The sequence below is a fragment of the Lutra lutra genome, chromosome 18 (assembly GCF_902655055.1).
Source record: "Lutra lutra chromosome 18, mLutLut1.2, whole genome shotgun sequence".
NCBI classification, from domain to species: domain Eukaryota; kingdom Metazoa; phylum Chordata; class Mammalia; order Carnivora; family Mustelidae; genus Lutra; species Lutra lutra.
The window spans coordinates 22,892,989-22,918,565 of NC_062295.1; the positions used below are offsets into that span (position 1 = coordinate 22,892,989).

Sequence of the window (25,577 nt, forward strand, 5' to 3'; positions counted from 1 at the left end):
CGGAGAAGATGGGGAGTGGGGGAAGCGGGGGCAAGAGCCTGGAAAGTCGGAGGCTCAGCCTCCCCGCCCCAGGCCCAGCCGGGTGGCGCGGGGCAGCCCCCGCTTCCGGCCTGCGCTGATGGCCGTCCGTGTCACACCTGGGCGGGCCCAGAGGTCGGGCGTCGGCCGGCCTCGCCCGCAGGCTGCCCTTGCGGGCTCAGCGGCGCGGGGCCGCCCCTCCCAGGGTCACCAGCCCGGGCGGAAGAGTGACTGCTCTCGTACTCCTCGAGGGCGGCGGGGCCGTGGTTCCCGGTGGCCCGCCCGCGCGGGTGTCGGCGCCACGGCTGAGCCCGTCCGACCAGCCTCGCCACGCGTGCGCAGGCGCTCTCCGCTCGCGGCCGGCACCGACCAGCCCGCGGCAGCCACCGCTCGCCCCAGCAAGTCTGGGGATGCGGCGCTAGAGTGCCTGCGAAGACGTCTCCCTGGAATCTGACTTCCCCGTCCAAATCAAATCTGTCCCTAGCTGGTTAGTCCCCGATGCATTTTGAACCCCTCATCCTATCGGCCAGGTTTCCCCTCCTAAACCGGACCCATTAAACCCGACCCCGACCCCAACCCCATCCCTGCTGTGTCCCGCCGCCGGCGCCCACCTGCGAGGAGGCAGAAGGAGCGGGCAGAGCCTGGTCAGCAGCGAGTGAGCCAGGCTGCTCTCGGGCTGGGTTATAAGGTAGCTCCTGCCCTCCCCCCAGCCCATGTCCCCAACTTCCTCCGATGACCTCTGCCCTTTCCTTGCCACGGATCCCCTGGCAGGGACCTATATTTAGGGAAACCTGAAGCCCCTGACATTCATGCCAGCGTGGGGCCTACAGTGAGGAAAGGAAGCCCTGGGGCTGCCCTAGTTGGGGGGCAGGGGTGGGCCCTGCCCACTCACCAGTACCTTAGAGGAAATTTTCTTGGAAATCCAGCCTGAAGCCCTCAGAGGTGGTCAAGAGAAATCGATCTCTGCACAGGGATCTGTCGGGAGGGAGAAGAGGAAAGGAGACTGGGATCTGTGGCCCTCCAGGCCTCCTTCTCTATCCTCCCTCCCTTCTGGGCCCTGAAGAAGGCTTTTCTGATTCTGGGGAGACCATTCCTTTGGCGGGAGTGCAGATGCAGGCACGATACTCACCTCAAGATAACCAAGAATCCACAGCCAAGGTGTGGCTGGGGCAGCCCTATATCCTCATACTCCAGGTTCAAGTTTGTCCCATAGATGGTCTGTGGTGAGCAGTGTCTCCCACCCTCACCTTCAATGATAACGGTTTACATGGAGAGGAGGATAGGCAGGTGGGGTCCCCTGCCAGAGTGCTAGGCCCTCTCCCTCCTGGCCCTCCAAAGGACAGTCCAAATGGCCGGGGGCTCTCTGAGTCCTGCTCTGCTGGGAGCCAGGCTCTGCACAGCCCAATGAGCTGGGCAGGCCATATGTGGTTCCAGGGGCCTGGAGAAGGTGCCTGGAGGCCCCGTCAGGGAACAGGGAGTGGGGGCCCTGGAGGTTGGCCACTCTCCAAGGGGCAAGGACTCCGGGTCCTCATCGGAGCTTGATCTCAAAGCAGAGACAGTTGAGGCTCTGGCAGTCAGGCAGCTGGCACGCGCAGGCACAGTCGCAGAGCGGACAGCAGCGAGGACAGCGAGGGGCCCAACCCTGAGGGAGAGGAGAGAGGGGTGAGGGAGGTGGGCAGGGAGAAGGGCAACCAGTCCCCTAAGCTGTTTCCCTCTCCAGGGAGAAAGGAACAGAGAGGCCTGGGAAGCCGCATTTGCCCAGTGGAACAGAGGATACCACCTACTATTCTTGGGAACAAATCAATTCCCTGCGATGTTGAGAAATGAACAGGGAGGCAGCGTTCCAAACAACTGAGTCCAGAAGCTGGAAGAAATTATTCGGGGGGGGGGGGTTCTTTCCTTCTTCCCCTTTTATAGGCAAGGAGACTGAGAAATCAAGTAATCCTGTTCCATGAAGTACTGACATTCAGCTCAAAGTTGGTTCTACTATATCCTTGAGGCCTCACTCAGTTCCAAGGGAGGAGATGAGGGAGAGCACACACACATTTTCCTTCCATGACAAAAAGAATCGGGTTCTGTTTTCTTCCTTGGTGGGCGACCAAACTGCAGGACCCCGCCCATTATTTCTGAGCGTCTGCTCCCTGCAAAGCACAGACTGTAATCATGAATGATTCTGAAAAATCTCAGTTGTCTTTGAAAATGGTAACTGGCAGATTTTTTTTTTTTTTTTAAGATTTTATTTCTTTGACAGAGACAGATCAGAAGTAGGCAGAGAGGAAGGCAGAGAGAGGAGGAAGCAGGCTCCCTGCTGAGCAGAGATCCTGATGTGGGACTCGATCCCAGGACCCTGAGATCATGACCTGAGCTGAAGGCAGAAGCTTTAACCCACTGAGCCACCCAGGCGCCCCATAACTGGCAGATTTTTTAAAAAACATTTTTTAAATGGAGGGACTGGAGGCTCCCTTGCATGGAGGCCTCTTTACAGAAGAGGGAGTGGAGGCTCGGAGAGGGAGATCCCCCTTGACCCCACTGCCTCCCAGGCCCAGAACGATCAGCTTCTGCAGGGACAGGGGACAGTTGGTCTCCTGTCCCCACTTGCCCTCTGCAGGTATGTGAGGCACAAGTGAATGCTCAATGAATGGATCAATCAAAGCGTTTTCCCCTCTGAGAGAACTCCTCAGCTCCCAGGGGAAAAAGAAGGGTCTGTCTCTTGGGGAATAGGACTGCATGCCCTTCACGACAAGAAGAGAGACCTGGTCTATTTCAACCTACTCCTCTCCTGCCCAGCGACAGGGGTGATCTGCCACTGCTTCACGCATGGACTGGAGCCCGGCCAAGCGGTTGGAGTGGGACACACCCAGGATGTGCCAGGAGATTGGCTCCTTGAGGCCTGAGGCCCAGCTAGCTGACAGCCACAGTTGCACTGCTCAATCAGATGCCAGGCCAAGCCAGGAATAGGGGAATGACCTTTGCAACAAGCTGAGGTTTGGGGGTGCGGTGTCAGATGACTGGGGAGATCAGATATCACTAGGGGCTCCAGTGAGGGAAGGGGATCTGCTGGCAGCAGGGACAGGGGTCTGAACTGGGCTGGCGTGGCCGTCAGCAGGATTGTCTCACAAGGAGGAGACTGGAAGCCCCATGGCAGAAGGGGGAGTGAAGCGGTTTCCTTGTATCTGATAAGGGGGTAGTTTGGGGCATCCCTGGGGAGTCCCAGTTTGGGAAGAAGTGGGCTCTGTGGGTTTAGGGGGGCCCACACCGTCATTCCGTGTGCGGCACTGTGTGCTCTGCAGCCCTCACCTCGGAGAGAGGATATTAAAAGCATTTCTGGGCTCTGTCCACTGGAAGGGTTTAGAGCGAGTCATTAATAACTGTCTAATGGATTTCTCCACTCTCACAAGCAGCCATGTGGCTTCTGGAAGGAATCTGCTCCTTCAGTACATAAATAAGAATGCCACAAGCCTGTTAACCCTTGTATGCCTCTTGAGACACTACAGCTTCGGCTTCGATTCCCTTTCCCCAGATTTTTGCGACGCTGTGGTGTCCAGAGCTCAGGCCTGGGTTTGAACCAAATGCACGCCCACCTTGGGCCTGCTCATGCTTTGAGCCTCCGTTTGGTCATCTCTGCAACAAGAAAGAATGCCCGCTTCAGAGTTTCACGGTGGGAAATCAGTGGAAGGAGCTAAGCTCGCTGCCTAGTGCATACTGAGCACTCGAGAAAAGGCAGGGATTCTTGCCCCAGCTCTCTGTGGCCCCCTTGCCCCAGCCAGACCTCCTGGGTGGGGGGCCCAGAGGCCTGGCTTTGTGTCTGTCTCCTCCACATCTCTGATCACACACAGGGCTGAGAACCAGCTATCGCACTATGTATCACCTCATTTCTCCTGCTCCAGTGTAACTGCCCACTTCTTCCTCTCTGTCTTTTGCTGCAATGGAAGCCCTATGTGGGTTGGGGCCAGGTCCAGCATGTTTTGCAGAGCCCCTCGGGCCTGGCACAGGGCCCTGGCGATGACTGCATAGATCCTTAAGTAGGTGAAGGAGTGGATGAATGAGCGCAGATCTCTGCCACTTGCTTGGTGAAAACAGCAGGGCAGGCAGGTGTCTCCCCCAGAAAGGAAGAGAAACTCAGGTTTGCATCCTAGCCTGGGCCTCAGGTAAGTCACTCCAGCCCCTGGAAGCCCGTTTCTAACAGCTGTCAAGTAGGCAAGAGCCTTGTCCTATTTGTGGCTGTTACTGTTACTACAAGGAAACTGAAGAACAGACATTTTACTGTACTTTGTGCAAAGGCAGCTCAAAGACAGACGATCCTGCCCTACCCTGTGGCCATTCTAGAATCCTTCCTTCCTGGTGCTAGCAGAAGCCAGGTAGATCAGGTCCTGGAGTGTGCAGGTCTGGAATTCCCTGTACCTTATTCCTTCATCACCCTGCCTGAGAAGAGGCCTGGACTGACAAGAGGGGGCAAGGGACAGCATACCCTGGACAAGGGGCCATAAATTGTTTTGTAATTGAGCACTTCCTATAAAATAGGGAGTTTGGGGGATTATCTTCTCTTCCCCCTCTGTCCCCTTATCCTCATCCTGGGCTCCCTTTCCAAGCCACCCCAGGAAAACAGAAGAAAACTTTTTTTTTTTTTTTCTTAAAGAGAAGAGCCTCTGGCCCTGTAATTTCCTTCAAAACTCAAAACATCTCCTAGGAATTTGACCAACTACAGTGAGCCCAAGTTATGAATTCGCTTGATCTTTTATGCTCCCTCTTTCCTCCTGGGCAAGGTCACCACTTCAAGGGCAAGAGCGTCGCTGCCTAAATCAGAGCCTAAAATAGGAAGGTGGTCGATTCCATTTACCGTCTTTCAACCCACAAAAACGAAAATGGCCTGTCCTCCGGGAGCCAGGCTTCTCCCTGAGGATTCTGTTTCGACACACAATGGAGCAATTTGCTGTGCTAGCCTCTACTATGTAACATTGTAGAAGTGACCCAACCTCCTGCAGCCAACTCCTCCCCGCCCCGCAAAAAGAGGACAGAAATACTTACCTGTCTACATACACAGGTACAGGATGGTTGGCGGCGGGCGGTGGGGGGGGATGTCAAGGTGTGATGTCAGGTCAAAAAGGGCAAGTAGCAGAAGGGACGAAAGAGTATCTGTGGCAGGACCCCATCTTTGCCAAATACTGGCAGGTAACAGAGCAGGGACAGCTGTCTCTTAGTATACAAGGGGCATACACAAAATGTAGCGGCCTTGGTTAGCGAGCTGTTTTCTAAGCTGGTGCTTTCTATGTATTTCTACATGCACACTTTGTAATCAATGCTTTTCATACTCAGAACTATACATATCCAGGTTTTTAAAAATACCGAGCTCTCAGGGTTGTTGAGTAAATGATATAATGTCAATAAAGTAGCATGGGATCTGGGGCATCGTACTCACTCAGTGAACAGGAGGAGCTCTGGGCTGGGCTGATTTTTCTTTTAACGACCATTTTCAGAACCCAGTATGCCCTTCAGGTTACACACCTGCCCCCAGCTGCCACCCTTGTTTTCTTTTCTCCAAGTAGCTTTTGGCACCAGAAAGTATGTAATATGCTGCCATTTGAGGTGTCTTTGGCTGTCTCCCCACTGACCCAGTCCCCAGAACTGAGCCCAGCCCAAAGTAGATGCCCAGCAATCCATGTTTGTTGAACACCACCAACAAAAGAAGGCCCAGAGAGGGCCCAGGTCAGGGCTGGGATGAGAACTCACAGCTTCCGTGGGCTGGGGGCAGCAGGCATCCAGGCAGTGGGCTGGGCTGGGCAGAGGGAAGTCGCAGGCTTCTGCACAGGTCCAGCAATAGTCCTGGGGCCTAGAGGCCCCTTGCTTCCTGCAGGGGGAGCTGCAGTCGGCACAGCAGCCCTGGGCCTAGGTAGGAGATGGAAGGTTAGGATCTGAGCCAGATGGTGGGAGGACGTGGGGGGTAGGGAGACACAACTGCTAGGGACAGATGCAGGGACTAAATAGCAAAGGAGCCTCAGGGTAAACGCCTGCAGATGAGGGCACTGACAGACCATTTCCTCTTCCCCGGAGCCCACCCCTTGGCCTCTACCAGGCCCCTCACCAGCAGGCAGTGCCTAGTCAGCAGCACGACGCCGAGCAGCAACAAATAGATACCCACAGCGATGAACACGATGGCAGGGATGGGGAGGAGCAGGGAAGGACTGCTGACGGGAGCCGGGGTTGGATTCCACGGGCTAGAGGAGGCCTGGACAAGCACAGGAGGAAGAGGTGACAAGGTGGTGGGAGGGGCTGTGGGGAACACAAAAACACCGGGAGGGACAACCAGAGGTGGTTGGGATGAGGGGAGGGACCGCCACTGGATGGTGGGGATTAATTCATTAGGACTACACTCTCCTGTTTCCCAAATGCGACTTTCCCCACCCATCCCCATCTCAGGACCATCAGTATCTGTTGGTCTTTCGAGAATTTTCCAAGACTTGTTGATCTTGCTCTCAAAATGCCTCTCCATATGTATCTATTATCTCTGATTCCTCGGCTCTAGTGTGCCACCCCTCAGGCAACGTTACTGTTCCCTAAGTGTCTTCCGACTTGCAATCTTGCCCCTTTCCACACCAGCTGTGTTGTGTATCCCTCCCTTCCTCACAATCCATCAATCGCTCCCACTGACTCAGTCCAAACTTATCTCAGTGACTAAGCCCCAATCCAGCCCTGCCTACCTCCCCCCTCTATACTCCAGCCAGACTGAAGTCCTAGCAGCTCCCCAAACGTCTATGCTCCCTCCCACCCCCGAGTCTCTGCCCAAGCTGTTCCCTCAGCCCGTGATGCCTTTCCTCCTTGATTACTAGGCAAGCTTATCTTGCCAGGAAGAGCGGAAATGTGCTCTCCACGTGAGGTCTATCTATTCCGGGCATGCTCTCACATCTCCGGTCCTGAGCTCGAAGGGTCTCTGTTGGGTAAACAGTCCCCTCTCCAGTCTGGGCTGGGGCTCGAAGTCAACCTTAAGGTCCTGAGGGGGCCGCTGCAAAAAAGGGTGAGGGGCCCGGGACTCACGTCCATGGGTCAGGACAGCGCCGTCAGTCCAGGACCTGCAAGGAGAGAAAGTCCGCGTCTCGGAGGCTGAGAGGGGCCGTCGGACTGGGGGTGCCCACTACCCAGCCCCCCAACTCCCACTTGGGGAAACTGAGGCCGAACATCGTCCTGGTCCAGACAGTGGGGATCAGGGGCCCGGGGAGGCGTCCCCCTCGTAGGGCCCAGGCTGACCCTGGCCACACCCCCGGCTGTCCCCACACCCTGGCTCCCTCCAGGGACCGGTCCCCAGCACCTGCACCCTCGGGGCCGGGGGCAGTTCGCGGATTCCGCGCTGCGCTCGTCCAATGGGCCGCGGCAGCTGCACCGCCCAGAAGCTCCCGCGGCTTCTGGCCGTTGCCATGGCGACCCGAGCGCCGCTCCTACGGCGGCCGCCGAGACCCAAATTCCTTCTCGCCGCCGCCCGTCGCTCTTCCCCCGCTAGATCCTGGGCGGCCACCGCCCCTCTTGGTTGTGGTCGGCCGGGTTTTCCCGCCGCTACTGCACGGAAAAGGCGATTTCCCGCTGCCAGCTGCCCGGGTCGAGTCCTCATCCCGTGCTGGGTCCTGCGGCGCCGCAAAGGGAAGACCGAGCCCTGGGCTACACACCAACGGGCTGCGTGACTTTGACGCAGTCACTGAACCTCGTGGAATCCATTTCCGCCCTTGTAAAACTCCTGCCTTACGGGGATGTTGTAAAAAAGCTAACTTGTCAATCGTAGAGCATTCTACTTTTTTTTTCGTCAACTTTACCCTACTCAGTTTTTATTGGCAGTGCTCCAGTTTAAGACTTGGGCGGGTCTCCTCAACCTTCAGGTCCCAGGCAAAGGGATTCCCCCCCGCCCCGCCCACCTCAGATCCCGTGTCTTTTCTATTTTAAACCTCCAAAGGACAAAGTCCAAATGCTTAGCGGATTGTCAACCTCAACCAGTCTGGGCCCCTCCTATCTTCCCATTGCTCATTAACCGCCTATCTCCTCTAGGCTCTGGGCCTCCAGCAGAGAATAAGGTAAATTTCCTGCCCACAGGTTGCGCACAGTCCCCTGGGGGAGGAGGATCTGGTGATCTGTAAACAAGTCAGACTGTTCTGTGTTCCACATTCTTCCAATCTTCCTTGATAGGATCTGGGCGAGGCTCCTGAGCCAGTGCAAAGGTTTCCAGAGCTCCACGCATTTGCAGATACTATTCCCTCGGCTAGAACAATACCCTTACTCTGAGGAACTCCCTCATCCTTCAAGCCTCTGTGGGATTTTGCCTCAGGGAGGTCTCCCCGACTACTGCCAACCACAGGCAGAAGTGGCTGCTTTGGGCACCTGATTAATCTACAAGCTTATTCCAGCCCTGGAATTCAAGGTTTTTGAATTCTCCCCTTTGGTGCCTGGCTCCCCGTTAGACGGTTAGATGGCAGGGCCTGGATCTGATTCATTCCCGTATCCCAAGCCCTGGCAGTTGGTAGGATCTTGGGGGCCTCCAGCAAGTACTCAACTGATTCCATGAATGAATCAAATCTGGTGCCATCCACCAAGAAAGGGTTATTACTGAGATGCCCTAGTCCTCCCCTGGCTCACAAGCCACCTGGACTCCTGACTTGCATTCCTGCCCTTTTGGGATCTACACATACATGATTGCATTCTGTATGCTCATGTAAGCACACAAAGGACTCAGGCTTCATCCACAATTCCTGCATCCGGGCATGTCCCCTGAAAACAGTGATGTAGGGAAAAAAACGTTCGGGTTCCAAGCCTATGGCCAAGAAAGAATTCTTGAGGCATCTTTAGTCCAAAAAAGTGATTTTATTCAAGTACGGGGCAGGACCTGTGGGCAGAAAGAGTAGCCCATTGTATACTTTCAAGTTGGGAGGGGGTCTGGGATAGCTTAAGTCTCTAAGGAATTTTGGAAGGAAGGTTTCCAGGACCTTGAGGGAGCCAGCTGTTGTTGGGAAAAGGTCATTTATTCCGTCTAATAAAACCTTAGGCATGAGACCCTCCAGCTGTATATCCATGGGCGATATGCTTGGAGGATGATTGCCAACATGCATCTTGGGGGACTCAGAGATAAAGGAAGTTTCCCAAAGAATTTTTGAATGTTAAAGTAGGCTTACAGGATCCCAGGAGATGGGAGGTGGGCTAGGATTGCCTTTTGCCCTCGAGACAGTTGAGTCCCGAGAGGAATGTCACTCTGCCTGTTTCAAGGACTTGTCCACAGGTTGTAGGAAATTTAATAATTTTTCTTCCGCCTTTGTTTCCCACATCAGCAGTAACACCATATACCCACCTTTGTCCATGGCCTCTACCCATTACGTACCTCATCTCTGCTGCTCTCCCTGGGGATTTCCCGCACCACGAGGCAACCCCAGAAATTGCCAGGGTTTGTGCCAAATCTCTCTTCTCACCTTCAGCCACACTAGCAGAGTCCCACCCACCATCGCTCCACCACCCCAGCCCTCTCGGAGGGAGCTTCCAACCAGGAGACCGGAGGCTAGCTGTCTTCTGTGTCACCACCGTTGCCTCTAGAGTCAGATTGCCTTCTTGGGGCCGTCTTCTTGTCTGCCCTGTATTCTTTGCAGAATCCTGAGGCCCAAGACGAGGCCAGTTCCCACCCCAGCCCCAGGAAAGGCCTCAGGTGACACAGACTCCCTCCCTCTGTGCTGTTCCTGCCAACAGAGAGACGTCAGCCTTGGCAAGGCCTCTGGACACGTCCATGGCCTGCAGTGGTCAGACTCACTGCTGATGGTACTCTGTTCCTACCACAGCTCATACATTATGTAGGATGGTGGACAGCACACCAGGCCTCCTCTGGGCGAGACAAACCAATAGGACGGGTGACGTACACACCCACTTTGCCAAGGCCACTTCTGCCCACATCACACCATTTGCTGGAGGCAGGGAGAAACTGACTTCATGACAGCTGCACAACCACAAGGTCTCCCTCTCCCTCCGGTTAAAGCTAGAGATGTCAGATAGGACCATGCACAGCCCCCAGGAAGGAGAGAAAAAGATGATGGGCTCTCAGTCCTTATGGGGTGGGCGGGACATCTGAGACCCACCAAACACCCAGGAGGTGAGAGACACCCAGCCAGGCCTGCCCGCAGGCATGGGAACGGAACCCGGCTGCTCCGATTTTTTTATCTTAGACTTTCCACCCATCCTGTGGACATCAGACGATATTGCCTCCCAGAGACTAAGAAGAGGTTATCAGCATCCTTTTAGGAAAATGAAAGGCCTGTGCTCAGGTAGTCACTCCCAGGGAATAAGAAGTCAGGGTGACTAGAGCTAGAGTAAGCTTACAATCAAGCCCTTCTCCCAGACTTTATCTTATTTAATCCTAACAGCAGACCTGAGTGGCATGAACCATTATTTCCATCTTACTTTATTTTTATTTTAATTTCTAAAAGGTTTTATTTATTTATTTATTTATTTGAGAGAGAGCGAGAGCAGGAGCAGGGGGTGGGGGATAGGGAGAGGGAGAAGGAGACTCCCCACTGAGCAGGGAGGCCCGATGTGGGGCTCCATCCCAGAACCCTGAGATCTTGACCAGAGCCGAAGGCAGACACTTAACAGACAGAACCACCCAGGTGCCCCTCATTACTCCCATTTTATGGATGGAAAAGAATCCTGACCCGGTTGAAAAAGAATTTTAGGACAGGCAATGGATTCTAATTGTGCCACTGTGTATCTGTGTGACCCTGGGCAAGTCAGCTGACCTCACCGAGCCTGAGTCTCGCTCATCCGTAAAGTAGGGCTCGTGATGTTCGGAGGAAAGGTATATGGAGTCCCCAGCATAGAACAAGGGCTCATGAAAAAAAAAAAAAAGAACCAGAACAACTCGGAATGCATATCATAGATTTACAAGGGCCCACATAGGAACTGTGCTTTACATACATCTCATTCACTCATCCTAGCAGCCAGAGGGAGAGAGGAGACTGCTCCTGTCCCTATCCTTATTTTAAGAAGCAATAAATCATTTGCATGAGTTCTCCTCATGCAAAGCTAGAATTTGAGCCCAGGCAACAGAACTTGGTGTGTATACAACTGAGGCTCAGAGAGGTTCTGATACTTGACCAAGATCACACAGCCAGTCTATGGGAGACAAAAGGGCCTGGCCAGACTCTTCCTTTTCTCATTCCACTCACCTATGGGGCCCCTCTTCTTTTTCCTACTGCGCAGGTAAAGGGTGGGACTGGACTCGCTTAGAACAGTGCCTAACCTGTGACAGGTACAATAAAAGTACTAAATAATAAATGCTCTGGCACACTGGGTGCGACTCTCCCCAGAGCGCGGGTAGGGGGAATTGGACCCTTCCCTGGGTATCATGTGGGAAACAGGCCACTTCTGGCTGCTTATTGTTTACTTATTCACGGCCTTCGGTGATACCACACCTGCACGCCCGCCTCCCAGGGCCAAGGCTCCGAGCACCCAGGCGGAGAGGATGCCCAAGACAGCATTTGGACATAGGAGTCTGGAGTAGCAGGAACCGGTAAACTCCACCACCAACACCCCCCCTCCCCGCGCCGTGAATTGTGTGACAGGTGTATTAGGACGGCGTGGGGGTGAGAGACTTCTCTGGGGAGCCAGGCTGGGGCGGAAAACAGCCAGAGTCCCTGGACGGGCACTTGGGGGCGGGCCACCCACAAGGCCCCTCTACTTCGGCGTAGTCCCAAGGGCTGCTCTCCCCTCCCCCGCTCCGCCCCCCAGAACGGGCGCGGCCTCCCCTCCTCCTCCAGGGAGTTCAGGGACCCCTAGAACGTCCTGACAAGGGATCACGGTGCGTGGAACGGGTCCGATCTGGGTTTATTTTACACTCTACACCCATCTGCAGGACAGCGTGTGCGCGCGCAAGCTATCTTCTTCCAATTCCTCTTCAACACTTCTGATTATTCCAGGAGCATGTCTCATTTTGCTGCCAGAAGCCCTTTAACACCTCTCTATCCGTGCTTATCTTACCCTGTCTTGTCTTTAACAAAATAGAGTGCAGGCCTCCAGCTCAGAATTCCTAGCAGGTGAAAGTATCTAGCTAGAAGGTTAGAACACTTTTTTTTTTTCATTGTATTAATTTTTTTGTTACCTTCTATTTACGCAAGTGATACTGGTATTCTATTTTTGGTAGTGATAAAGAGTTTCCTTTTCAAGTGCGTGGTTAGGAGTGGGTACTCTGCCAATCAGACTTTGAGGTTCAAATCTAGCTATGTCATTTAACTGCCTGTGTGACCTTGAGCAAATCCCGCAACCTCTCTGTGCCTCGATTTTCTCTCTGTAAACGGAAAGTAATAATCTTTAGGTTATTAGGTTATTTAGGTTATATAATCTTTAGTATCTCCTCCTTACGTTATTGTGACGACCCCATTAGCTAGTTTATGTATAGGGCTAGTATGCACTGTACAGATATTTGTCAAATAGGGCAAAAACAAACGGACAAACCAAACCCTGAGGTTTAGAGAAGACCTCTTTGGACCAATCCCACCATGTTCCGTGAGAAAGCGCAGTTTTGAAGAAGATAATTAAGTGGCTGAGCTAGGATCGTCGTAGGTCTCTGAATGCAGAGACCAGCATTTACCAGCATTTCAGTCCTCGATAATTAATGCATTTACCAGCCATTTCAGTCCTCGATAATTAATGCAACGTCTCTCCACGTGCGTCTGTGAATTGGGACCAACAGTGTTTCATTGGATGTTGAGATGGTGTGTTTGGGTGTTCCGGCTCAGAACCTGTGTGGGTATGGTGGCTCTAACGGATCTTCACAGGGCTAATATCGCCCCCATGGGGACACAAATAGGTTCTCGGTGGCAAAAAAAAACCCAAACCAAACCAAAACAAAAAAAAAAAAAAACCAAAACCAAAAAACCTCTTTTTAGTATACTAAGCACAGATATGCAGTTTATCTGTGTTATCAAAATTTCATGATGAGTGGTGATTAGGAAACAAAATGTCTCAAAAAGGCTGCTTAGGGGAGAATAATGGCAGAAAAAAGGTAGAGAAACACTGCTCTAAACCAAGTGTTTCCAACTTGAGTTGTTACCCACAATGGGTTATGCAGTCAGGGCAAGGGGTCCTCATCAGATGGTGAGGAGAGGATGGTTGGGAGAATGTTTAATTAGGCCACTAAAGGCTTCATCTTTAACAATCTTATCTTGTGGCAGGGTCCTGGGGTCAGGCTCCCTGCTCAGTGGAGAGTCTGCTTCTCCCTCTGCTCCCTTCTGTCTGCCCCGCCCCGCTGCTTGCGCTCTTTTTCTCTCTCAAATAAATAAATAAAATCTTAAAAACAAAAAACAAAAACAGGGGTGCCTAGGTGGCTCAGTGGGTTAAAGCCTCTGCCTTTGGCTTGGGTCATGATCCTGGGGTCCTGGGATCGAGCCCCTCATGGGGCTTTCTGCTCAGCAGGGAGCCTGCTTCCCCCTCTCTCTCTGCCTGCCTCTCTGCCTACTTGTGATCTCTGTCTGTCAAATAAATAAATAAAATCTTTTTTAAAAAGTATCTTAAAAAGAGTTAAAAAAATTTATAGAGACCAATGCAGTCAGAAAATAGGATTTTAAAAATCCTTGTTCTCTTCCTGTGTAACCTTGGACAAGGTACCAAACCTCTCTGTGCCTCTGTTTTCCCATCTCTTTAAAATAGGAACAATAATACACAACCCGCAAAGCTGTTCCTCTGCTAATGGGGAAATGAGTTATTTGTAAGCACTCAGATCAGTGTCTGGCCCATAGTAAATGTTCTATAAGTATCATTTAATGACCTGGTTTCATTTTATACCAGCTTCACAGATGAAGAATTGAGGTCCACAGAGATTGGGCCACCATCTTTCAGGGAATGGAAGAGCCTAAATTTGTTTAGCATTTTAAAAATTAATTCCAGCTTCATTTAAATAAAATGCACACATTTTAAGGGTACGCCTTGGGCACGTTTACCTATGTGTACACTCCTGATCAAAATAAGGGCATTCCCAACACTTCAGAAGGCTCGCTGGGGTCTCCCCTCAGTCAGTAGCTCCCCACCAAGTTAAGTGCTAGTCTGATTTTCCACTAAAGATTTTCTGCCCGTTTTGAACTTCATCCAAATAGAGGCATACAGTCAGTTTCTTTTATTATCCGCAGACTGATTTTGAAGCCCAGATGGTCCCATCCTAGAAATTGCCATCTTAACTATTATCCTATACTGTACTGCCTTTTAAAGCCACGAGTCCTAGGACGTTCCTATTCTCCCCCTCCCACCTTTTCCTCACTCCTTTTCCAGCTCTGCCTGAAACGAAGCTGTCCATTGAGCCAGCCACGAATTCTAATTGGTCAGTTCTGCGTTAGAAAGCCCCGCACAGCCCACCCCCGCCAGAGGAGGCCGCTCTGCCAGGAAGCATATGATAGGGCGCATGTTTCAAGAGGTGGACCAATGGGGGGAGAGCCTGTTCTAAACCGTCCACCCGCCCACCAATGGGAGCGAGGTGTTCCCGCCCTCTTCAACTGCCTCCGCCCAGCTGTCTTCAGCCTCGTGCCCTTGCAGTTTGACACCCTCCCTGTGTCCTGAAAGAAGGTCCCCTCAAAGCTGCCTAAGAGATGCAGGATGGCGGGCCCCAACTCCCTGCATCACCCCTGGGCCTTCTGCACCCCTCCCCTCCCTGCAGTGGATGGGAGGGGAGGCTCGTCCAGACAAAAATAACATATGTGTAAATATGTATGTTTTCAGGGGTTGCGTTGTTTCTTTTTTTTTCCCCCCTTTGTTAATGGGATAATGCCTTGGTTTTTCTTTTTAAAGAAGTATTATTTTTGAATTTCAAATATCTTTGTAATTTGAACACCCTCTTTCCTTTTTCTGAGTTCTGGGTGCTGGGGAAAATCATCAGCCTCCCTCTGTAGCCTCCACCTTGCCCCTCCAGGTGAGAACCCAGGAGAAGGGAGAGGAGAAGGGAAGAGCTTGGGGGAGGGCAAAGGAAGGGGTAGGGTGGTGTTCCTAAGAAGGAGCAGGCACACATCTGTAGGGTTGAAGGATGAAGAGAAGAAATTTTAAGGTGTGAGATGGATTGGGAAGTGTAGACCAGCACCAAGGATTACAGGGAGAAGATGAAATTGTCGTAATTGGTTGATTAAAAAAAAATCAGGATGTCCAACTGTCCTGGATGAGGGATATTTAAAGTGAAATAAAGGTCCCAAAGAGGGGCGCATGGATGGCTCAGTCAGTTAACCGTCTGCCTTGAGTTGAGATCATGATTTCCTGGTCCTGGGATCTTGGGATTGAGCCCCACCTTGGGCTTCCAGCTCAGTGGGGAGTCTGCTTCTCCCTCTCCTTCTGCTTTCCCCCCTACCTGGTCATGCTTTCTCTCTCCCTCTCAAATAAATAAATAAAATCTTTAAAAGAAAAAAAAAAGATCGCAAAGAGATTAGGGGAGAGCAATGCCTGATGGCTTACAGATGGATGGATCCCATGGGGCGTTGAGTAATCAGGGTGAAGGGAGTCTTCAGGTCTGAGGGACACTGTGTGTTCTCATGCTCATCTTTTCTCACCTTCTCTACCCCAGACAGACATGGCCCTGTTCTTTGTACTGGGCTGCATTTTCTTCCCACTGAGCTTCACTGTCCTCTGCTGGGGCCTGCAGAGCCACTCCAACCTGCGGATGGAGAGAGCGGAGGCTGTTTCGGTGGCGTCCAAGTAAGAGGGCAGGGTGAGGGCATCCTTCCTGGGCTGGGGCTGGTTGGAGCTGGGCTCCTGCTTTCAGGAAGAGTTAGTAGTGAGAGCAGAAGCAGGAACAAGGCTGTAGGCTGTGTGGGGATGCCTGGCGAGCTTGAGGACTCCATGCTTAGCCCATCCATGGGGCAGCAGCTGGTCGACTCCAACCAAACATTACGGAACTAGAATTGGGGGGCTCCATGTTGTCTGAACTGATTCTTTCTTTCTTTTTTTTTTTTTAAAGATTTTATTTATTGATTTGACAGAGAGAGATCACAAGTAGACAGAGAGGCAGGTAGAGAGAGAGAGAGAGGGGAGCAGGCTCCCTGCCGAGCAGAGAGCCCGATGCGGGACTCGATCCCAGGACCCTGAGATCATGACCTGAGCCGAAGGCAGCGGCTTAACCCACTGAGCCACCCAGGCGCCCCTGAACTGATTCTTTCTTAAAAGAAGTTGAGCTTTGATGTGAGATCTCCTAATTTTCAAACACTGACAAATAAGTTAGAATTTAAGAAAATACTATCCTGGCAACACCATATGGCTAAACAAAGCATGTTTGTGGGCTGGATTGGGTCCTTCTGCTGCCAATTTTTGACCTGTTCGCCATAGCTTAATATATACATGAGCTATCATGGAAACTGGTGGGAGAGGGAGCAGACAGAAGGCAGAGTTAATGTGGGTGTCTAGGTGGATTCCTGGAAGACAGTAAAGTGTCTCTGTCTGCTGTAATTCATGTCATCCAAAGAGAAGCCATGACTTGACCAGGTTTGTAGTCCTGAATCAAGTAGATAAGGAGCCCTACGATCGCCCACCCTCCCCCCAAACTCAACTTTGTTCTTTGGAGCTATCCAGTTTTGCCAGTTCTCATAGCTGTGTTGTCTTGGGCAAGTTTTTAAAATTTTTTCCCCCTCCCTTAAATCTCTGAGCCCATTTCTTTTTTTTTTTTTTTAAAGATTTTATTTATTTATTTGACAGAGAGAAATCACAAGTAGGCAGAGAGGCAGGCAGAGAGAGAGGAGGAAGCAGGCTCCCTGCTGAGCAGAAAGCCCGATATGGGGCTTGAACCCAGGACCTGGGATCATGACCTGAGCTGAAGGCAGCGGCTTAACCCACTGAGCCACCCAGGCGCCCCTCTGAGCCCATTTCTTGTCTATAAAACAGGTATTACCATCTGGGAAGATTAAATTAAGAATGAACATAAACTGCCTTGCCTCTTGCCCAGCACGTAGTAAACACTTAAGAAGTTGAGTCCTGGGGCGCCTGGGTGGCTCAGTGGGTTGGGCCGCTGCCTTCTGCTCAGGTCGTGGTCTCAGGGTCCTGGGATCGAGCCCCGCATCGGGCTCTCTGCTCAGCAGGGAGTCTGCTCCCCTCTCTCTCTCTACCTGCCTCTCTGCCTACTTGTGATCTCTCTCTGTCAAATAAATAAATAAAATCTTGAAAAAAAAAAAAAAGAAGTTGGGTACTGGGGTGCCTGAGTGGCTCAGTGGGTTAAGGCCTCTGCCTTTGGTTCGGGTCATAATCCCAGGGTCCTGGGATCAAGCCCCACATTGGGCTCTCTGCTCAGCAGGGAGCCTGCTTCCTCCTCTCTCTCTGCCTGCCTGCCTACTTGTGATCTCTGTCTGTCAAATAAATTTTAAAAAATCTTTAAAAAAAAAGAAGAAGTTGGGTTCTTTTTCCCCCTCTTAGGGGAAGCCCTGAGGTCAAGAAGCTAGGGCCACTATTATCCCTAAGTTGTCCCTAACTTCCTTGGCCAAAGGCTAGAGACTCTCAGGGTCTGTTCCTTCTGCATGCCACTAGAGGGCAGCACAAAATTGCAAATCCAGCCTTTTGCACCTCTTTTGGGGAGCAAAGGGGAAGGAAGGTCTTTGGACAGGCAAAGACAAATTGCGGGGTTGCTTTTTAAAAAAAAATTAAGGATTTTATTTATTTATTTGACAGAGACCACAAGTAGGCAGAGAGGCAGGCAGAGAGAGAGAGGGAAGCAGGCTCCCTGCTGAGCAGAGAGCCCGACGACGTGGGGCTCCATTCCAGGACCCTGAGATCATGACCCCAGCTGAAGGCAGAGGCTTTAACCTACTGAGCTACCCAGGTGCCCCCACAGGGTTGCTTATTGAAGTATACCATAGGATAGGCCTGGAAACCAAAGTACGTTTTGGGTACAGGCCCCACATCATGCAGAAGTCCGGAGGACAGTGGGGTTCACGACAGGAAGGCCAAATTCCAAGAAGCAGCTCAGAGCCCCAATGGGGTTCCAGCAGGGCCTTTGACGGACATGCAGCATGACCCTAAGTCACTGTGCCTCAGTTTCCTCACGGTTGAATGAGAGGTTTGAACCAGCAAATCCCTGAGGTCCTTTCCCACATGGAAACTACTATTCTGTGAAGTCTCCCCCACCCCCCCAGAAGGGGAGACTGGAAGATAATAAACCTGAAGGAAAAAAATGTGACCAGTGCTTAGGGGAGGCCAGGAAAGGCCAGGCAGCCTGAGGGACAGGGACAGGAACATCCTCCCATTCCCGGTGGGTTTTCAGAGAGGCAAGTTTTCCTCACCCTCTTCAAACCCCGCAGCGACTCAGATACCCAGCATAGGAGGGCTCCTGCCTCTCGTAACTATGTGACCTGTGGGGAGGGCCACCAAAGGCTTCAGGACCACTCCTTGATCTGTTAAAGTGGGACAGGTGCTTTGCAAATGTTAGACAAGATCACAAGACAGGCTTGCAGCCAAGATGGGACCTAGGGGCACGTCATCCATACCTTCCACTTTTCCCCCTTCCCATTGGAGTAAAGGATGTGGGGGGGTCTCTGAGCCTGAAGGAGGCTGTATTGAGGTGTTTTTATTCTCATCCAGTCCTTAAACTCATCCTTCAGAGACAGCAAGCTGCACCACTTTGTCTCACTCCCTCCTCCAAGGAACCCTTTTTCTCTCTGCTGGAGTGGCGCCCCTGAACTGGGACCCCAGCGGACCACTGAGGTGCTCCTCATTGGGAGGCACTGGCAGAGGAAGAAATGGCAGGCATTTGAAATGTGCTGGTGGGAAACAGGGTCCAGTCGCCATCTGGGGGCTCCGAGCCCCCTCCCAGCTGGCCAGGGACCCCAGGGGCACCTTACTCCCCAACAGGAGAACCAACCCTCCCTTGGCCCATGTCCCCAGCAGCCCCCTGTGCCGCAGCTGCTGTCTCTTTAAGGGCCTCCCCCTTCCTCTTTCTCTGCTCCCCCCCATCTCTGTCGCAGCCGCTGCTGTGGCTCAGAGCTGCATGGGGAGACGCTGCTGCAGGTCCGGTTTCTTGGTGTCTGGTCGGTGCCATCATCCCCCACCCCTCCCCCGCCCTCCCCAAGCTGGTGGCTCCCCCTCCCCCTCCCCCTCCCACCGAGGGGGCAGGGGGCTGGGCTGGAACTCTCTATAATGCCCCGTGCAGCCTCTGGGCCAGGCGGCGGGGACCGTGGCGGCAGTGAGAGGCGGGAGAGCAGTGCTGACCGCTGACCACTTGCCCGGCCTCTCCTCTTGTCTCCCTCCCTCCTTCCTGCCTCCCTCCCTCTCTCCCTCCCTCCCAGGGCTGGCACCACAGTCCCACCCCGCCTTCTCGGGTCCTCCCAGCCTCTCCACGTAAGCCCCCCCTCCCCACCTGCCTCTTCTCTCCCTCCCCTCCCCCACCCGCATCTTCTTCCTCCTCCGGTACCCTCTCCCTGTCTGTCCTCTTATCAAGTCCTCTCCTCCTGCCTCGCTTCCAGCCCTCTGGCCAGCTTCCTCCCACTCCCTTTCCCGGATCCTCCCTCTACCCAGTCTCTCCCCATTTCCCCAGTCTCATTTAACTCCCTTTCTCCCTTCCTCTGGTCTGACTCGCCTGCCCCATCCCATCCCCGCCCTGTCCCCTTTGTGCCCCTTTTTCCCTCCCTCCCTCCCTGGCTTGGTGTCCCTTCTCCACCTCTAACTCCCTTCAGCTTGGCCTCCCTGTCCCCTCACGGCCGCCAGCCTCCCTGCCCGTGGCCTGAGCCACCATGCTGACCCCAATGGTGGCTGGGGGGGTGGTATTCCCCGGACTCTTCCTCCTCTCCAAGAACACGCTCCAGCGGCTGCCCCAGCTGCGCTGGGAGGAGGCTGACGCGGTCATTGTCTCAGCCAGGTAAACTGCATCCCTTCCCCTCGGCTCCTCTCCCCTTCTCAGGCATTATAGGGGTGGAAGGTACCCCAGTCCTTCCCTGGACCCTTGGCCCATTAGGGACTGGGGGTTCCTGAAGTGGTTGGTGGGATTTACCTCCAAGCTTCCTGCCCCCCTCACTGCCTTACTGTCCCAGGAGACCTCGTTCAAGCCCAGCCATCTGGTCTACTAGTATCCAGACTGCTTTTCTTTCCTCTCCCCCTTTCACCCTCCCACCCTCCAAAACAGGACCAGCATGTGACTAAAACATTCCTATAAGATATTAGGGAATAAGGCAAGGGGCAGAGAGCTGTGTATTAGTCAGGGCACATGTTTGGGGGTACAAGGGACAGAGGAGTGAACAGCAGAACTCTGTACAAGCTGGAATGAGGGTCAGAGTTGGGGAGGGGAGCATGGGGACAGTCAAAGAGTGAGTGGGAAAGTGGCTGGGGGAATGTGGGGTCACCAAAGAGTGTCATGGTGACTGGATGGCCTAGCACTGCGAGAACAGGCCTGGGGTACCTCCTTGCCATCCAGTGCTGTCCCTGTCCTGACCCTCCCGAGGAAAACCCCTTGTTAACAGCATTGTCTCATCTCAAGATGACCTCCCTGGTGTCTTCCTGAGAGGAGGACCACTCGGTGTCCACGAATGACCAAGGGAAGGAAGACAGCAGCGAGGAGTAGGGTGTACTGAGGAGTAGCAGCAGGACAGGTCCCGGAGCCTGAGGTGGGGGGGCAAGCCCCGGGCAAGCCGGCCTCAGGCAGAGATGGGCAGACAGTGGCCCGAGGCACAGGAACTGGAGAGTAAAGACAAGAGAAACCAAGGGCTGCCTCTCCTTCCTCTACCTCTGCTCCCTCTTTCTCCCCAGGCTAGTGTCCTCTGTCCAAGCGGTCATGGCCTCCACCGCTGGCTACATCGTCTCCACCTCCTGCAAGCATGTCATTGATGACCAGTAAGTGCCACGAGACCAACTTTGCCCAGGTTCCTGCAGCCCGTGTGTGTGTGTAACTCCCGGGGACCCCAGGTCTTCTAGGGGACTCCTTCAGTGGTCCCCAAGCCCTTCACTTGGGACTGAGCAAGTTAACTGCATTAGCTGCAATTCAACACCCAGGGATAAATTTATCCATGTCCTGTCCTTAAAGGTCAGAGCCAGGGGGAAAAGGAGAGGGGATCAGAAAGGATTGTCAGAGCGTCTCCTAGGCTTCCTGGACTCTCATATCGTAGTCCTGTGTGCCCTTTCCTCCCCCCTTACATCCCTCAGACCCCTTTTCTAACCAGCACCGCAACGGGGGTACCTCCCTCCCATGCCAGGCTCACCCCTCTGCCCCCCTCCCAGAACCCAGGTGTCCAGTCCCAGCTCCGTACACAAGAGGGAGACAGAGGAGCGAGATGACTGAGACAAGGCCACTAACGGTTGGGCTGTGGGGAGTGGGGGGGAGGGGAAGGGTGAAGAGGCCAGAATTTGGCACTGGCTGCTGCTGCAGTGCGGGGTGCTTGCCAAAAAAGCCCAGGCCTGAGAGCTGGGGCGGGAGGAAGAAGGAGAGGGGGCCCTGTCCGTGGTGCTGACGGGCCAGCTCCAGGCGACCCGTCTGCCGGATTGCCCGGCAGGGTGCTGAAGACAGACACCCCGCGCTTAACTTCCGGTCCTGACCCCCTTCTCTGGTGACTGTTGGGCGGTAGGAGCACAGTCTAGAGGACCCTGACCTGGTGGCGCCCCTCTTTCTCTACAGATGAGTTCCCTTCTCTGTGGAGTGAGGTACAATCCCTTCCTGGAAGGGCTGCCCTGAGGAGGCACTGAGTTTCGTGAGCCCAAAGCAGTTTGCCCCTTGCACAGTGGGCACTTAACTCTTTCTTCAGATTCCATTGGGACACTTGGCTTCCTCTTCCCCTCTGCCCTTCTCCTCCACCCCCAGATCTAAGAGGAACCTTCTCACACAGAGGTCACCTTTCCACTCATATTTCTTACCCCCCTCCCCAGGTCTGTTCTTGTCCCTTCCCCTGTAATCCTCAGGTGGGTGGGGAAGATCAGGGTTAATCCAGGGACAACAGCTGTTCCTACTCCTGAACACCTAGCTGCTGAGGGCGGGGGACGGGTTTAACTCTTCAGGTCAAACCAGGACTGCTCCCCCTCGCTGCCCCCCCAAGCCACACTGGCCCCTGGGCTAGCTCTCCCAGCCACTCCTGCTCCAACTCCCCCTGGGCCAGTCGAACCCCTTTCCACCAGGGCTTTCCCTGCTTTCCTGCCCTGAGTGTCTAACCTGGGCTGCTGCTCCCTTTCCCTTTTGCCTTTTTCCATGCTCCAGCGTGGGTCCCAGATTCTCTTTGCCCCAAATCATCTCTCCTGGAGTGGGCTACCTGTCCCCTTGCTGGCTGGTCTTCAAGGGTTTGCATTCTGTCTCCCTCTCACCTGATCCTTCACTGGCCTCCCCCCAGACCCTCATTCCTCTTCTCCCTTGGGCAGCTCCTCCTATGTGGTCTCAGCTCCTTCTCTGCGTCACTCCGGCTGACTTTGCTTTCATCCCTCCACCTAGCTGGGCCAGTTCCCTGACCTCGCACTCCCACCTCATACCTGCCATGCGGCTATAACATTTAAGAGAAAGTGCTCATTGTGCTGAGTCAAGAAGAAAAATGCAATGTTGCATATTTGTGCACTTTTCATTTTTGTTTACTCTCAAAGTACACAGAACTTTCTCTCTTCTTGGCTCCTTTTCCTCAGCATTTTCTTCTTAATGCTTGGCTGTACCTGAAAAAAAAAAAAAAAAAAACAAACCAGCAACAACAACAAGAAGAGGTTGGGCCATATTCAGGCAGAACAGGCAGCATTGACAGTACCACCAAGTCCCCAGTGAGGCTTCTCTGTGATACCTGTCTCGAATCTTTTAGGGACAGTGGAGCCAGACTTCCCATGGTTGGTTATTCCTTGGCCAAGTCACCTAGTCTTTCAGTTTCCTCATCTGTAAAATGGGGGTGGTAACCAACCCTACTTTGTATAGGGTTTCTGTGGGGAGGGAATAAGTTTAGGCATGTAAAAGGTTTTGGATATTAGAACAGTGCCTGCATGTCAGTGGATGTCGCCAGTATGACCCGTCTCCATTGCTTTTGCCTCTTCTGCTGTCATTTGTCCTAACCTTGCCTGTCTCTCAGATCTTGCCTGAGTTTGCTTTCTCATTCTGTCACTGCCCTGTGGTCTATGGCTGTCCTTTGGTGTCTTCTCCCTACCTCCCCTCTCCCCATATTGCAGAGAGAGAGAATATGAATGAATGAATGAATGAATGAATATGAAAAAGGGGTGCATTCTGAGGTCAGACAGTCTGGATTTGATTCCCAGCACTCCTACCTACCGGCGTTGTGACCATCTGACCTTGGGCCAGTTTCTTGCCCTCTACCCTTGGGTTCCACCACGGATCTCGAGAGTCCACTCACACTTCCACAAGTGTGAATATCACTTGTGATCTGACTCCGGTGGCATGTCCAGGGCTGACCCAGGCACCTGGTCACTGCTCTGTCCGTCTCCTTTCCTCTCTGATCTCCCCTCCCCTCTCTCTGCCCAACAGACACTGGCTTTCCTCTGCCTACACGCAATTCGCTGTGCCCTACTTCATCTATGACATCTACGCCATGTTCCTCTGTCACTGGCACAAGCACCAGGTCAAGGGGCATGGAGGGGATGAAGGGGGGCCCAGAGCCCCGGGCAGCACCTGGGCCGTGGCGCGCGGCTACCTGCACAAGGAGTTCCTCATGGTTCTCCACCACGCCGTCATGGTGCTTGTGTGCTTCCCGCTGTCGGTGGTGAGTCGGGGTGCTGAGAGCCAGGGCTCCCTGTCCTGCTCACACCAGCGCTATAGGAGTCAGGGGAACCCTGTGGCCAGGTCCCCCAGCAGCAGGGCAGTCCCAGGATGGAGAGGGTTTCCTGAGCACCAGGCTAGCCCCAAGCACTGCGAGGGTCTGGAATCTCCTGGCCCGGGCTGGATATGCCCAACCGTGGGGCCTGGGAGCCGTTGTTGCAGGTCTCTTGGCCTCGGTTCCCTCGTCTGTAACAGAAGGTATAGAGTCACCACCCCCCCGCCCCCGCAGGATGGTTGGTAGGATACGGACTTCCCGTGAATAGGGTGAACACAGGTGTTCAGACTTTCCGAGTTGAGCATCTCCAAAAGTGGCCCCAGAGAGAAGAAGGGAGGGAGTCCAGGGTGAGGCCAGGCTAGTTCCTCCCTCTCCTCCGCAGGTGTGGCGTCAGGGCAAGGGAGACTTCTTTCTAGGCTGCTTGCTGATGGCGGAGGTCAGCACCCCCTTCGTCTGCCTTGGCAAGATCCTCATCCAGGTGAGAGGGGCCTGCGGGTGTGTGAGCCTCAGGGGAGGGCACTTTCGGGGAGCTCCAGGGATTCTTCAAGGGACCAGGTCTGGGAGGGGCTGCAGGCGAGGGTCAGGGGAGGCGGGGTCCGGGGAGGGGGCAGAGAAGGGGAAGGGGGCGGAGTCGGGGCCCCGCCCGCTCTCTGACCGCCCCGCCCACCTGCCCGCCCGCCCGCAGTACAAGCAGCAGCACACTCTGCTGCACAAGGTGAACGGGGCCCTGATGCTGATCAGCTTCCTGTGTTGCCGGGTGCTGCTCTTCCCCTACCTGTATTGGGCCTACGGGCGGCACGCCGGCCTGCCGCTGCTCGCCGTGCCTCTCGCCATCCCGGCCCACATCAACTTGGGCGCCGCGCTGCTCCTGGCCCCCCAGCTCTACTGGTTCTTCCTCATCTGCCGCGGGGCCTGCCGCCTCTTCCGGCCCCGGGGCTCCCGACCGCCCTCTCCCGGCCAGACCCAGGACTGAGGGTGGGGCCCGGGGGTGGGGCGCTCCCCTGCCCCATCCCACCCCCCACCTTGGGGCCGGGGCTTTGGGGCTGCCGGGCAGAGGGTGGGAGCCGGGAGCCTCTTGCCCTGACAGCCCCGGGACTGACAGGTGGACAGCAAAGGGGTAGGACATCTCCCCTCAGGGGCCGAGGGGCGGGGACCAGTGACAGGCAGGGAGGGGAGCCTCATCTCCCAGCAGTGCCTGAGCCGAAGGTAGCTAACCCTTCCTGCACACCCCTTCTCCCATCACCTAACCTGGGGCCCTGGGGAAGCGAAGGACAGAGGAAGGGGCCATCACTTCCCATCCACTGAGGGCTAGAGGGCCGCGGGGAAACTGACTCAAGGGGACCAGGACTCAGAGAATGTGGGGGAAGCCCTGCTGTCAAGGCCATCCCAGCCAGCCCCCCTGCTGCAGACTCCTCTCAGTTCTCCACCATCCGGGAGGGAGGGGACACCTTAACTAACCTCCCCCCACGCAGGCCTTGCTTGGGGCTAGCTGCCTCCACTGCTCCTCTCTCGGGGAGGCCAGCCTGAGGAATCTTATTTATTCTCCCAAATCCATACTAGTCTCTGGGGGTGGGGGGAGGGAGGTGGCTGCTACTCCCCCACCTTCCCAGTGCTGAGCAATCCCAGGGGCAGGTGAGGGGGCACCCTGTCCCTTCCCCTTTAGGCTGCACATCTTGCCCTCGGGCCCTGGCATGTCCCTGGTGCTACAGACCTCTCAAGGCTTCCTCCAGTCTGGGGTCAGGGGACCCTGGGAGGTGCTTTCCAGACCGCTAATAAAGACGATCTGATCTGCGTGAACGCCAGCAAGGCCCTCTTCACCCAGTTGTTTGGTGCGGGGGAGGGTGGGGGGGTCTGGGGGTAGAAAGAGCGGATGACCCCAGGACGGGGCAGGAA

The 25,577-nt window shown here is 54.2% G+C and overlaps 2 protein-coding genes across 6 annotated transcripts; one reads left to right on the forward strand and one right to left on the reverse strand.

The window, feature by feature from the left end:
• Window positions 1–1,028: 1,028 nt before the first annotated feature.
• LOC125090773 (keratin-associated protein 10-2) lies at window positions 1,029–6,833 on the reverse strand. Its single transcript, XM_047713787.1, has 3 exons — window positions 6,098–6,833; window positions 5,746–5,901; window positions 1,029–1,660 (listed from the first exon to the last, which is right to left on the reverse strand). Exons 1-3 carry the CDS (start codon window positions 6,503–6,505, stop codon window positions 1,547–1,549), a joined length of 678 nt encoding a protein of 225 aa, XP_047569743.1. The 5' UTR covers window positions 6,506–6,833; the 3' UTR covers window positions 1,029–1,546.
• TLCD3B (TLC domain containing 3B) lies at window positions 4,083–25,486 on the forward strand. 5 transcript variants are annotated; one of them, XM_047713786.1, is made up of 7 exons: window positions 4,110–4,166; window positions 11,458–11,536; window positions 15,560–15,690; window positions 20,713–20,796; window positions 23,399–23,633; window positions 24,067–24,162; window positions 24,370–25,486. In XM_047713786.1, the coding sequence occupies exons 3-7, from the start codon at window positions 15,566–15,568 to the stop codon at window positions 24,655–24,657; spliced, it is 828 nt and encodes a 275-aa protein (XP_047569742.1). In that variant the 5' UTR covers window positions 4,110–4,166; window positions 11,458–11,536; window positions 15,560–15,565; the 3' UTR covers window positions 24,658–25,486. The 5 variants fall into 5 exon arrangements, with proteins under 5 accessions (XP_047569740.1, XP_047569742.1, XP_047569738.1 ...); XM_047713784.1 differs by lacking the exon at window positions 11,458–11,536 and having other exon boundaries at window positions 4,083–4,166; XM_047713782.1 differs by lacking the exons at window positions 4,110–4,166; window positions 11,458–11,536 and adding an exon at window positions 14,816–14,920.
• Window positions 25,487–25,577: the final 91 nt, after the last annotated feature.

What these genes read in the sequence shown, in the direction of transcription:
- LOC125090773 (XM_047713787.1), bottom strand. Translation starts at nt 6,505, where the DNA reads ATGGAGAGGCATTTTGAGAGCAAGATCAACAAGTCTTGGAAAATTCTC. An exon ending in TGACTAGGCACTGCCTGCTG is followed by an intron (nt 5,902 to 6,097) that starts GTGAGGGGCCTG and finishes TCTCCTACCTAG; the next exon opens with GCCCAGGGCTGCTGTGCCGA. An exon ending in GCCCCCAGCCCACGGAAGCT is followed by an intron (nt 1,661 to 5,745) that starts GTGAGTTCTCAT and finishes CCTCTCCCTCAG; the next exon opens with GGTTGGGCCCCTCGCTGTCC.
- TLCD3B (XM_047713784.1), top strand. Translation starts at nt 15,566, where the DNA reads ATGGCCCTGTTCTTTGTACTGGGCTGCATTTTCTTCCCACTGAGCTTC. An exon ending in AAGCATGTCATTGATGACCA is followed by an intron (nt 20,797 to 23,398) that starts GTAAGTGCCACG and finishes TCTGCCCAACAG; the next exon opens with ACACTGGCTTTCCTCTGCCT. An exon ending in TGTGCTTCCCGCTGTCGGTG is followed by an intron (nt 23,634 to 24,066) that starts GTGAGTCGGGGT and finishes TCTCCTCCGCAG; the next exon opens with GTGTGGCGTCAGGGCAAGGG.